Here is a 13414-nt window from a genome sequence, read left to right as displayed (position 1 = left end):
GTTCTTTTATGCTATTATTTGTAAAAATAAAAACCTTGAATCTTTTCTTTTAAAAAATAATAACCAATCATGTTTTACCTTTCTGAGGGTATTATTTTAACTTTTTTTTTAAAAAAAAAGATTCAAGGCTGCCTTTAAATTCACAGGATTCTTCCCTCCTTAGCTTGGAAAGTGCTGTGATCCACAATGAGTCACCACACCCAGGTGTCCTTTGGTTTTTGAGCTGGTGAAGTAAACTAGGTCTAGGCTGGCCTCAGGCTCCCCAGTGCTGGGGTCACAGGTGTGTGCTGCTGCGATCAGTTTCTCGGTGTATTTAGAATTGTTTCTTTACTCGGTTAGTACATGATTTAACTTCTTCTAAGCTGCTTCTGCCGTTAGTTGTTTTGGTCTTTAACCTCAGATGTCTGTGCATCTTAGTTTTCACCGCTGGTTAGCACTGTGGAACTACCTGCTGACTGGAAGCAGTGAGCTCTGGGTGGGCCGTCTCAGTGAGGCTGGGGAAGTGGCTCAGCTTAGCTATGGGGTGACATGACAGTCCCTGCCTGTGTGTTAGGAAGCCCTGCTGTCTGTAGCCCTCCTTAGCTCCATCTACTGCAGCTGGTTGGTGGAACTGAAGTGCCTTTTCTGGTGTCCTGCTTGGAGCACACAGGCCTGGTCCGCAGGGTGCACTTAGAAGCAGGCTGCGTGTTTTGTGTGTGCTGGAAGCATTTCTCATGTCAGCGAAAGCCTTCAGATCCGAATTGTTCACACCAGGCATGGAGACTTTTGATCCAGAGAATTTTAGCTCTACTGTATTCTCTAGAGACCAGACCTGTAGCAGTTCCGTTTCATAGACAGCAACCCCCCCCCCCCCCCCATTCCTGTTGAGATCCGAGTGAGGATTCTCAGCAGCTGGGCTTGGCCTTTTTTTGCTTTTCACATTGGCAGCGATCACGTGACCACATGCTCTCAGCTTTTGGAATCCTCTTTCCTCGACCCTGAATTTATGCCTTTAAAAGAACTCCTTTTTAAAAAGTTGGTTTTAGTTGTTTTGTTTTGAAACAAGCTATATCTGTCTATGGCAAGCTGGCTGGAACTTGAGAGTCTCCTGCCTCAGCCTCCGGATTATGGGTTATTATTATCATAACCTCTGAGTTATGAGCCAGCATGCCAGCTGTTCTTTAGCATGGCTTTTTTCTTTTAATATTATTTTATTTTTAATTTATTTTTTACACTCCATATTCCATTCCCAACCCCTCTATTCACCCCATCTCCACGGGCATGCGGGGTCCCCCCCCCCCCCCGCCACCTCTTAAACTCCCTGGGGCCTCCAGTCTCTTGAGGGTTAGGTGCGTCATGTCTGGATGAACATAGACCAGGAAGTCCTCTACTGTGTGTGTGTGTTGGGGGCCTAGCATGGCTTTTTTTTGTAAGTGCTTTCTCACTCACTCCTTTGTGTGGAGGGCAGGGAGCATGTGTGCCACTCAGTGCGCCACGCAGTGTCTGTGTGAAGGTTAGGGAGCATCATTTTGGGAGTTGTTTCTTTGCTCTGACCGGTTTGAGTCCCTGGGTCCTCTCCCCAGCCCCTTCCTTGGCTTCTTAGATGTTGGTTTCCGTAGCCTCTGTCTTGTCTTGTCTTTTCAGCTAGCACCTATGTCTTTTCTTGAGCTGTTCTTTCATGCATGGAGACCAGAGGTGTTTGGTGGTGTACACACAGCTTGAGATCTTTGGTTGTCTGGTCTAGGTGGTTTTTAGGTCTAGGTTGTCTTTAGTTTTAGAAACCTGTGAATATTATCTCCTTACTTAGATCCTATTCACATTGGGTGTCCTGAGCATTTTTATACAGTTCTTTAATCTTTACAACAGTGTAACAGGTTTTTATACCTGTTTGTAATGTATAGATGTGAGATTAAAGCTAAGGGGGATTAAATAGCTTGCTCTCAACCCTATATATAGCTGTTGGCAGTTGGGACCTGAAGTTGTTTGTAAGAATGTTTCTAATAAGAGGCAGGCAGGGGGGCTGGTGAGATGGCTCAGTGGGTAAGAGCACCTGACTGCTCTTCCAAAGGTCCAGAGTTCAAATCCCAGCAACCACATGGTGGCTCACAACCATATATAATGAGACCTGACTCCCTCTTCTGGAGTGTCTGAAGACAACTACAGTGTACTTACATATAATGAATAAATAAATCTTTAAAAAAAAAGTTTAAAAAAAAAAAAAGAGGCAGGCGGATTTTTTAGTTCGAGGCTAGCCTGGTCTACAGAGTGAGTTCCAGGACAGCCAGGGCTACAGAGAAACCCTGTCTCGAAACCCCCCCCCCCAAAAAAAAAAAGAATGTTTCTAATAGTAGTTAAAGTGTACCCATGCTGGCTGGCAGCTCCAGGGAGCAGATACCTTTGGGGTTCACAGACACTGAAAACAGGCACACACATACACGAGTGTGCGTTTCCTCTCTCACACACACACAGAAAGTTAAAAATAAAAATATAGTTTCAAAAAGAAATGTTTCTAACTTTATGCTGCAGTCTAGCTTCTAAACGATCACTTTGAAAGTCTGCAACTTGAGTTGTTTTAGCTTTTAAAACCTATGCTGTGGAGCTGAGAGAAGGATGGCTCAGCAGTTAAGGTGCTCCTACTGACTACTCTTCAGAGGACCAGCGCCCACCTCCCACTGCCTGCCTGTCGCTCTAGTTCCAAGGTGTATGACGCCCTCTTCTGGCCTCTTTGGGTACTGCATGCATGTGGTATAAAGACCCATATTCAGGCAAAACACCCACACATATTTAACACACACACACACACACACACACACACACAAACAAAACATGCATATAACTGGGGAGAAAGCCTCTCTGATGGTTTTCATTCCGTGTGCACAGAGTATATCCAAGAACTCTTATTTAGAAATAAAGACACTTTTAGAAAATACCAACTAAAATTTAACATTGTTGCTTTTATTGAGTAAATAACTTAAGCAGATTTATTCAGATGAAGATGAGCTTGAAGGTAACTGTGCATGAACTATGGAAATCAAGTGACCAAAGGACTTACATTACACTTTTAAGTACTTGTGGACTAATCAGTCATACATTATGGTGAACTTAAATAAATTGTCTCTTAGTGGAACAGCAAATTAATTCATTTAACTTTAGAGAAGAATGTTTTATAACATTAAATGTTGGTTTTTATCAGCTCTAATATCTAATTTCATTTCTTGGTGTGTAGGAAAGTACACAGAACTTAGTGATTACGCAAACAAGTATGGATTTCTCTTTTGGTATTTTGTTTTGTATTTGAAAAAAATAGATTTATTTATTTATTCTTATGTGTATGGGTGTTTGCCTGTATATATGTTTACCAAATGTGTTCCTGGTGCCAGAATAGGCTAGATCCCCTGGTACTAGAGTTAGAGACGGTTGTGATCTTCCGTGTGGGTGCTGGGGATGGAACCCTGGTCCTCTGTGAGAGCAGCCAGTGCTCTTAACTCACTGAGTTGTCTTTTTAGCTCTTGTTTTGTAGTTTTGAAACAAGGTATTCCTAGGTAGACCAGGTTGCCCTGGAGCTCACAGAGATTGGCCTGACTCTGCCTTCCAAGTGCTGTGGTTAAGGTCCCAGCACCACTGACCTGACAAGCAGTAAGTTTCTAATGCTCTGATGTTTTGAGTATTTTTTGTATAACATTAGTGAGGAATCTTCAAACATTATAGTGCTATGATACAAGTGTCTATGTGAATAATTAGAAGTAAATCTAAAAGATCTTTGCATCATTTATAAAAGTTAGATTAAAATGCTTTCAGGTTAAGTGTCCCTTGTAGTAGAGTATGTATACAAGCTGGGGAAGGTTTCAGAGTGATGTCAACTTCGGTCAACCTACTGTAAGTAGAGGTATGGTACGTTTTTCACTGGGAGCCTAGAAATTTAAAATGTTGAATCTCAGAGGACCCATATTTTAATTCTAGTCTTAGCAATTCATAGATGATTTCCGTCATTGCCTTTACTTAGTAAGCACTAAAATGTAGCTCAGGTCCTTAACTTTGCCCATTCAGTGCCCTTCTTCTCACCACCTAAAGCCGCTTGTCCTCCAGGTGTCTGCTTATGTGTGCTGTGTTTCAGGCCTTGCCTTCTCAGAAGCCTCTTTGCCCCTGAGCTCCCCCTCAGGAAGTGCTTGAGAAATCTGCCCCATCTGTAGTGACAATCACCACAGCTGTGGTGCTGAAGACAGACCCTAGGGCTCTGGGGATGGATGCTAGCCAAGCACTGGTTACAATGTTAGTGCTGTTAGAGGAGGGCCACCATGACACAACTCTAGCAGGAGTGAAGTCAGATCTTAGGGTGTCAGCAAGGCTTTGGAAGAGACAGTCCTTTCTCCTCGGCAGATCTCCTTTGCTTCAAGGCAGTCCCGGCCTTTTCTATCAGTTTCCCAATATTATTCTTAAACCTCTTCCATCTCTGTTGTTTACAGCAGCACCCTACTTCTTGATACTGAGATGTGGGCACCTGCTGGGGCTGCTTTGACAGAACACTACAGATAGGACTTTATTGAATGGCCAGGCTCCTCCTGAAGGCTCTTGGAGACTGCCTTGTCCTCTGTAGCTCTTGCACAGGCCTGGCCAACGAGTTAGTATGTTTTCTGCTCCTCCTCCTTTCCTCTTGTGAGGTCATTGGAGTCTGGATGATCTCATTTCAAAAGCTGCACTTAAATACTTCTTCCAAACAAGGCTTAGGTGGACCTGGATTTGGGGGCAGGTGTTCAGCCCATTACTAATTACTCTTCTGTGAATTTGTTGACACTTCAAACTTCCTGTGAGTCACTTTCAAACTTATTATTGAGCTTCCAAAGTCAGTCCCCCTTAATATGGAGTCTAGTAAAAGCCAAACTGTAAAAGCATACACCCGGAATGTATATTTCTCATAGGTGTACTTAGGCAAGAATTTTTTCTTCCCACTCAGCCTTCTCCTGTCACCCTGTGAAGTGGTAGGGACACTTGGCAGTGGGCACTCTTGGGGCAGCTGGGCCAGTTCCAGTGAGCCTGGAGAACCAAAGCTTCCTCGCGCCCCAGAGCCGTCGTGGTCAGCGTGTATGCATGCAGCAGAGAGGAAGCTGCCACTCTTGCAGTTGGGCAGAGGATTTGCTTAGATGAACTGTCGCAACCCTGGAACATCAGTGTGAGAGGTGACTTGTTCTGACAGCCCCAGCCAGTGTGCTTATAATTTTGCTACTGTGTTGGTATTGAGTTTATTCTACTTCCAGAAAAAAAGCTGTCAGTGTGAATAGTATGTATTTTTGATGAGCAGAATGAGAGGTAGCTGCCACCCCATTTTTAGAAAGGTGTCAACAGGAAGTGAGGAGTGCAGAGCAATCGGTGAGAGGTGGTACGAGTGTGTGAGCATTTGAATGTGCCTGAGAGGAGAACTGAGAAGTATGGCTGCTGTGAGCAGATTGGAGGGCGTGCACGGAGGAGGTGTTGCAGATAGCCCACATCCTGCCAGCAGACAGAATCAGAGTGAATTGATGCAATTACTACAGGTTTGAGTAATTTCATTTCTAGTAAAAACTTACTAAAGCAACTGAGCGCAGAATGGACTTCTGCCTGAAGCAGTGAGTTTGTTGTGGAGGAGAAAGTCCTCAGAGATCAGAATAGATCCACATATCCTGTAGCTGTTAGGGACACGGTCAGTAGTTTGTCCGTTGCTTGAGGAAGCTGAGAGAATGTGGAGCTGGAGAGATGGCACATTGGTTTAGAGCTTGCTGACAGCTAAAGAGGGCCCAGGTTTGGTTCTGAGCACCCTTCTAGGTGCTCCTGTCACTCAAGTTCCAGGGATGCAGCTATAAATAATAATAATAAAAAAAACCCTAAGAAATCAACAGACTGTCCATCTAGTTGAATTTGTTCCTATTGTACTATCTTATTTTATTGTAATATCATATTTCATAATTGTTTACCACTAGCTAGCAGTGTGAACCTGGATGCATGGAGTCTAAAATTGACACAGACTACAAAGCCCGCTTTATCCAGAGCATTAGACAATTTGTACTCCGAGGTTTAAGGGTCACATGAGTAAAGTGTCCAATTACAAGGGTAAGCCTTGCATGGTGGGCTGTGTGCACATGGCAGAAACATGCTCTTCCACAGAGGAAATAAACAAGTAACAACTCACCCGGGTCTGCCACACCGGCAAGGGACACAGCAGCACATTCCAAGGAGAAAATGAGGTCACAAGACTCCTTTCATTTTCTTGGAGTTTAGTTCTTGGATGGTGTTCCGCCAACACATAGTGAATTCTTACACTTACCAAGTGTGCTTTCTCCCCCAACACTTTAATTCTTTTAAAATGTACATTTATTTATTTTGTTTCTGAGTTTGTCTGTGTATGTGTGTGCATGTGTGTGTGTGTGTGTGTGTGCATGTGTGTGTGTGTGTGTGTGCAGAAGCCACCTTGGGAGTTACCCACCATGTGGCTTCAGAGCATCACACTCAGGCATCATGTCTCCGGACAAGTGTCTTTCCTGTCTAGGTCATTGAATTGCCTCCTCCCTTTCGTGTGCATGTGTGTGTTTGTGTGTGTATCTGTGTATGGGTATGTACACAGGAGTGCAGTGCCACGGAGGCCAGAAGAGGGTCCGTGGGAAGTGAAACAGGGAATTCAAGGCCAGCCAGGTCACGGGATAGGTGGAATTATGTATAACTCTCAGGCACTTAGAACTCACTGAGCACTTGAAACTGTCTGTTTCACACGGCATTGTGTTTAAGAGCTGAGAAGGCTGACGTCGTTACCTTTGGAAATTAGATTAATAAGATCATTGTCATACCAATCATAAGAACTCAGTAGACTTGCTCCTGGTCATCTTGACAGCTGCTCTTTGTTGGACGCTGTCCTGCATTAAGACAGGAAGATGGTGGCTGCAAAGAAGATGAAGAGGCCTCTGGAGTTGATCAGTTCTGGACTTGTTATGAAAAATGGAAAGTTATGCTCTGGGACAAACGTACTCTGAGGATGATCAGACAGGCAAAGCAAAGTTGGTTATCCTTGCCAACAAGGGCCCAGCTTGGAAGCAATCTGAAATAGAATACTATGTCATGTTGGCCAAAACTGGTGTCCATCACTTCCACAACAGTCATACCAAAGTGGGTAAAGCATGCGGAAAATGCTGCCAAGTGTGCACCTGCCGTTGATGCAGGTCATTCTGGTATTAGAGGCATGCCGGAGCGGACTGGGGAGAGTAAAACCGACACTTAAAGAAAGAAAGTAAAAGGATGTTCTTCTTTCATGAAACTTTACCAGAACTCATAGGAAGGAAGGGAGGGAGGGAGGGAAGGAAGGAGAGAGAGAAAAAAAGAGAGAGAAAAAGAACTTAGAAGGATCTATTAGAGTGACATGTAGAGCAGATTTAAAAAAATGTTTTTAAAAGTTTTATGTTTATGACAGATAAAAACAAAAACAAAAACAAGTGTGGGTAGGAGCAGGGGAGATGGCTCAGTATGGAAGAATACTTTTTGCACAAGCCAGAGACTCTTGAGTTCAGCTCCTAGCACCCACAAGCCATAATGCAGCCCGTGTACTGTGGGCAGCAACAGCTCACTGGGCTCTGAGGTCCAGTTGAGAGCTCCTGTCTCCTCAGACAGGTACAGTGCACCTAACATTCACCTCTGACCTCTGCTCCCATGTTACACAGAGGCCAAAAAAGGAAAAATACTGTGCAGAAATTTCCCTACATTTTTGGTAATTAATACATGGTTAATATCCTTTCAGAATTACTGAGTAACACATTCCTGGAGTGCCTCTAAATTTTCACTGCCTTAATAATAATACTTTATGTGTGTGCTGATCACTAATGATGCTCCTATTCACTGTGATAGATGCTCTTGTCTAATATCTTCACATCTTGCAGTGGCCTGATGGCAGTGGCCAGTATCCTCACTGTACAAGTGAGGTGCGTAAGTGGCTTGGAGGGAGCTTGTCATGGCCGTGCCTTCTGTATCAAGGGACCAAGCCCATTCAGACCAGATCTTTCCCAGGCTGCTGCTGTAGAGTTGCTTGAGGTCGGGGCTGTTCTTTGCGGAACTCTCTGATCATGACTTTGGAGTCATGTTTTTGTTATATGTTTAGCTATTTGCAAGTAACCTCTCTATTCATTAATACTGAAAATTATTTTGACCTAAGGACTGTGGGCTCAGAAATCCAAGTTATTAGAGGTTGTTAGGCTTGGATGGATGAACAGTAAGTGGGTGTCAGCCTGTAGTCTTCACGTTACACAGTGGAACTTGGGGGAGGATGTTTGTTGGGTGAGCGCTCTTGTGTCTGATATTTTCCTTCCCTGATTTCACAACAGAGAAGAAGACACAGACAATGAAAACGAGAAGAAAGTTTGGTACTACAGCACAAAGGTCCAGTTAGCAGAGCTAATAGACTGCCTAGACAAAGGATACTGGGAAGCAGAACTGTGCAGAGTTCTAGAAGACATTCGGGAGGAGATGCAGCAGCATATGGATGTAACGGAAGACCTGACCAACAAGGCTCGTGGCAGCAACAAGTCCTTCCTAGCGGCAGCTAATGGTGAGGCCATTTCCGCTTGAGCCGATGTTCTGGTCCTCAGTGGAAGTGCTCTAAAGCTGGGGATTGGTCCAAGTTGATGCTTTGCTGCTGTGCTTCGACTCCACTCTGGCTCATTGTTTCCCTGCAGGGATCCTAGTTACGCCACAGTAAGCCAGGATGCTGTGTGCTTTAGTGGGCTGTTTCTTGCCCTGGTCACTGGTGGTGCCCCCTACACCCACAAATCATGTGGTTCTTGTTTGTTTGTTGTTGGTTTTTTTTTTGTTTTTTTTTGTTTTTTTTTTTTTGAGACAGGGTTTCTCTGTGTAGCCCTGGCTGTCCTGGAACTCACTCTGTAGACCAGGCTGGCCTCAAACTCAGAAATCCTCTTGCCTCTGCCTCCCGAGTGCTGGGATTAAAGGCGCGCGTCACCACCGCCTGGCTCTTGTTTGTTTAATGACAGGGTCTATATAACTCAGGCTAGGTTCAATTTGTTCCATAGCCCAGGTTGGCCTTGAACTCATCGTGGGCCTCCAGTGTCAGCCATCAGGGAATTGGGACTGTGAGGGGTGTTTCACCTTGCCTCGCTCATTTGTCTCCTCACTCCATCCCTTCCACACTGTGGACAACTGTCTAGAACACTTTATTTATTTCAGCCAGATTACTCCCACCCACACATAGTCAAATGGGCACAGTTGTTGTTTCCTCTGTCCTTAGCTTTTAGCATATCTTGTTTTAGACAACTCCCCCAAAGGCCTTTTGTATTGCTTGTCTTACTTACTAGTGTTAGGCTAGATCACAGGCTAGACAACTACTCTATTACTGAGGCTCACACTCAGTTCCTTGCAAAGTTTTTCTAATTCTGGAAAAACAGGCAAGATAACTATAATTTAAGAAATACAACCAAAATGAAGCTTGGGTGTGTTGAAGGATGGAACAGAGACAAGGGCTGCCGAGCCACAAGGGGAGCGAGCCTGCCGGGGGAGCGAGCACTGTGTTCTCATCTTTGTAGACTTCGAACTGCAGCACTGCAGTGGCAGGCTGCGCTTCGTCCCCGTCCCCACGAGGGAGCTACTTTACATGGCTGTCCTTAACCAACCACTGGATTCTCTGGAGGACAGAGCCAGTTTCTCACATGCACGTATCTGGAATGTGCAAACATTCCCTGTGTTATGGGACCCAGATTGTATAGCTTCCAACATTTTGTAATCATAAAAGAACACACACCTTTAAACCCAGCCCTTAGGAGGCAGAGGCAGGTGGATCTCTGAGTTTGAGGCCACCCTAATCTACAGAGGGAGTTCACAGATAGGTCTACACAAACTCTGTCTCAGAAAACCAAAAGTTGGATTGTAAGGATGTAAGGTGTATGGATAAGACACATGAAAAGGACAAGGAACTTTGAAAAAGTTCTCAAAGGTCAAAGATGGGACAGCTTAAGCAACAAGTTAATCGTATTAGAGAGTGAGGTGGTAAGCATGCCTGTAGTCCTAGCACTTGGTGAGTACAGTGGGAAGAGTTCAGGGCTGGGGGCTGGAGAGTGGCTCAGCCGTTGGAGCACATGTTGTTCTTGCAGAGGACCCAGGTTTCTCTGACCCCACATGGTGGTTTACAACTATTCATAGCTCCAGTTCTAATGCTCCTTCGGCCTCCAAAGACACCAAGCACACATGTAGGACACATAAATACATGCAGGCAACACACACCCACACACCCACACACACACACACATATACACACACCTATATATAAACACACACACCCATACACACTAAAATGAACATTTTGGTTTTTTTTTTTTTTAAGATTTATTTATTTATTATATGTAAGTACACTGTAGCTGTCTTCAAACACTCCAGAAGAGGGAGTCAGATCTCGTTACGGATGGTTGTGCACCACCATGTGGTTGCTGGGATTTGAACTTGGGACCTTCAGAAGAGCAGTCAGGTGCTCTTAACACACTGAGCCATCTCACCAGCCCCGTTTTGTTTGTTTTTTTTAAGGCAGGGTTTCTGTGTGTGGTCCTGGCTTTCCTAGGACTTGCTCTGTAGACCAGGCTGTCCTCAAACTCACAGAGATCCTCCTGCCTCTGCCTCTCAAGTATTAGGATTAAAGGTGCTTGCCACTACACCTGTCCCCTTCAAGGCCAGCACTGAATTTGAGTCCAGTCTGAGCCTCATGACATTCCACCTCAAGCAAACAACCAAACAGACAAACTAATTTTGTGAGTGTGGTAACATATCCCAGCTACTCAGGATGCTGAGACAGGAGGATTACAAATTTCAGCCCAACCTGGGCCTCATAACAAGAACTCATCTCTAAGATTGTATTTTATTATAACCCAAGGGGTCTGGTTAGTAGCCATGTGTCCATGGCTATTTCTCTTACGCTGGTGCCATGCCATGGTGACACTCTGCCCAAGTTGAAAGGATGCCCTGAGCTAGGCCCTGTGGCTTTCAGAATAGTTACAGAGCTTCAGAAAGGAAGGTCTCCATATGGGCTTCTCTGCTCGTTTTACACCAGGGAAGTAGAGGTTCGCAGATCTAGGGAGCTTCCTCAGGCTCGGGGAGCGGACTCACCTCAGGACTTTACTGGGCTGCACTTCTGTTTTGACCCTTGTATAGACTGAGTCTGTGTCAGTTTGGAGCGTCTGCTCATGTCAGGGCACGTGACTGTGATATATATATATATATATGTGTGTGTGTGTGTGTGTGTGTGTGTGTGTGTGTGTGTGTGTGTGTCCAGTCTCACTTGAAGCCTTTCACTGGGGCTGTGTATTGCTGTCTATAAAGCCTGGGTGTCTGCTCATGTCAGGGCACGTGACTGTGATATTGATATATATATATATATATGTGTGTGTGTGTGTGTGTGTGTGTGTGTGTGTGTGTGTGTGTGTCCAGTCTCACTTGAAGCCTTTCACTGGGGCTGTGTATTGCTGTCTATAAAGCCTGGGTGTGGGTGTGCCTGGGTTGTAGGTGTGATGGTTGTGCTCTGCCTTTGCCATCTCATCTTTACAAAGAAAGTTGATTTTATAACTAGGATATATTCTTTAAAAGTGAAGCTCACTAAGTTAGGTTTATTGTAAATGAAGTATGTTTTATTTTGGTCTCCCCCCACATCCCCTTTGGGTCAGGTCTTACTATGTAGCTCTGGCTTGCCTGGAACTCAATGTGTAGATCAGACTGGCCCTCAAATTCATAGCTTATCTACTTGCCTCTCCTTTTTGAGTGCTGAAATTAAAGGTCTGCATCACTGTATGTATGTGTTGTATGTGTATGTATGTATGTGTGTAAGTGTGCTCGAGCATGTGGTTATCTATGTGTGCATGAGTGCCTCTGGAGACCAGAGTTAGACCTGAGAGCCTCATGACACGAGTGCTAGAAACTGAATTCAGGTCTTCTAGCTGGTGTAGTTTTCTTTCTTAAAGACTTAAAGATGTTGGATATTAACCACCCCCAGCCCCACCCTGGGACAGGGCCTCACTATATAGCCCTGGCTATCCTGGAACATGCTATGTAGACTATGCTGGCTCAAGGGTTTCCCCGCCTCTGACCCTGGGTGTGCACCACCAAACCCAGCAAACATGCAAATTCATTAGTGGCATTTGTTAGTAATTTTATATTTAGTTATGGAAAGAGAACAATTACATTGTTGTTTATTACAGAGGAAATTTTGGACTCCTTAAGAATCAAACGAGGGGAAGATATTGACTGTGATCAGAGCCCAGAAGACCCAGAAAAGGACAAGCATGAGGGCGAGAACAACAGCTCCAAGGATGCTGAGAAGAGCAGGGAGGAGGCGGAGGACCCTTCCGCAGACAAGGACGCTGACAGCAAAGGCCTGGAGGAAGAGCCCGGGCATGGAAAACCTGAGGGTAAAGAATTACTTGGTTCAAAAGAAATATTTTGTTAATGCTATTTGTGAAGCCTCCATTTTTACTTGCCAAATGAAAGTGGGGATTTTTACAGCAAACATCTATTTTTGATTCCTAAGGATATTTAAGTGAGTCTCTCCCATGTAACATTACAACTGTTGTAATGAGTTTTATATATTGATGGATTTGCAATAATGTAATATTTATATTCAAAAAAAATTGGAAGTTGGCATCCCTATGAAATTTGTTGATAAAAAGTTACTGTTTTTATTACCAGATTATATATGGTATATGCTAAAATGTGTTCTTTTAAAAAATTAATTCTAAAACATTCTTAATATCTTACTCTTTATTTTTGGATGGCCCATTACAAAGCTCTTCCAGAACCTGCCTTGCTTTAACATGACCATCAGAGAGAGGCAGGGCTTGGTGACTGATGACTTTAGTAGTTGATTGAATGTGGCCACTTGTCCAAAAGCAATCTTAAAGCGTATCTTTAAAGTTTTGTTGTGCATTTTGCTGTAGAGCCAACAGAAGTTGGGGATAAAGGTAACTCTGTGCCAGCAAATCTTGGCGACAACACAACAAATGCTTCTCCAGAAGAGACTAGTCCCTGTGACGGGAGGAGCCCCGAGGGCTGTCTCTCAGAGACCCATGATAGCAGCAGCATGGCAGAGAAGAAGGTGGCATCTGAGCTCCCCCCGGATGTACCAGGTACAGAGGGCAGCATATCAATGCCTCTGTAATGGGGGAACCCTTCCCTTTGCAGTCAGAGCTGCATGTCACCTAGAACCCGACAGTCTGCATTCATTCATGCCGCTTGCTCACAGTGCCATTCCTGGTTGCTAAACTGTCACCTAACATTTGATGTTTGGCAGATGCATTGCACTTAGTGCTTGGAACTCCCTCTCAGTCCTCATGCTTGTGTTCATTAGATGGATTTGTACGCCTGGTCACCAGACCATCCTGATGGAGATTTTGATTTGAGTTACTCACATAGTAATGTGTGTCTCCATATTGAGTGACTT

At 44.4% G+C, this 13414-nt stretch overlaps 1 protein-coding gene across 22 annotated transcripts in view; it reads left to right on the top strand.

The window, feature by feature from the left end:
• Positions 1-13414, top strand: part of Bptf (bromodomain PHD finger transcription factor) — a 99067-nt gene that overhangs the window by 24046 nt on the left and 61607 nt on the right. For 17 of the 22 annotated variants that reach the window (XM_006532686.3, XM_030245733.1, XM_006532685.1 and 14 more), the window contains exons 3-5: positions 8313-8536; positions 12177-12386; positions 12912-13100. In XM_006532686.3, the coding sequence (XP_006532749.1) occupies positions 8313-8536; positions 12177-12386; positions 12912-13100 (623 nt within the window). The remainder of the gene's footprint in view (positions 1-8312; positions 8537-12176; positions 12387-12911; positions 13101-13414) is intronic. The other 5 variants (NM_001359590.2, NM_176850.3, XM_006532687.2 and 2 more) reach the window with 1 other exon arrangement.

This window comes from Mus musculus, chromosome 11 (assembly GCF_000001635.26).
Source record: "Mus musculus strain C57BL/6J chromosome 11, GRCm38.p6 C57BL/6J".
NCBI lineage: Eukaryota > Metazoa > Chordata > Mammalia > Rodentia > Muridae > Mus > Mus musculus.
Note: the sequence above shows the minus strand (reverse complement) of the source record. Positions and strands in the feature narration are given on the sequence as shown.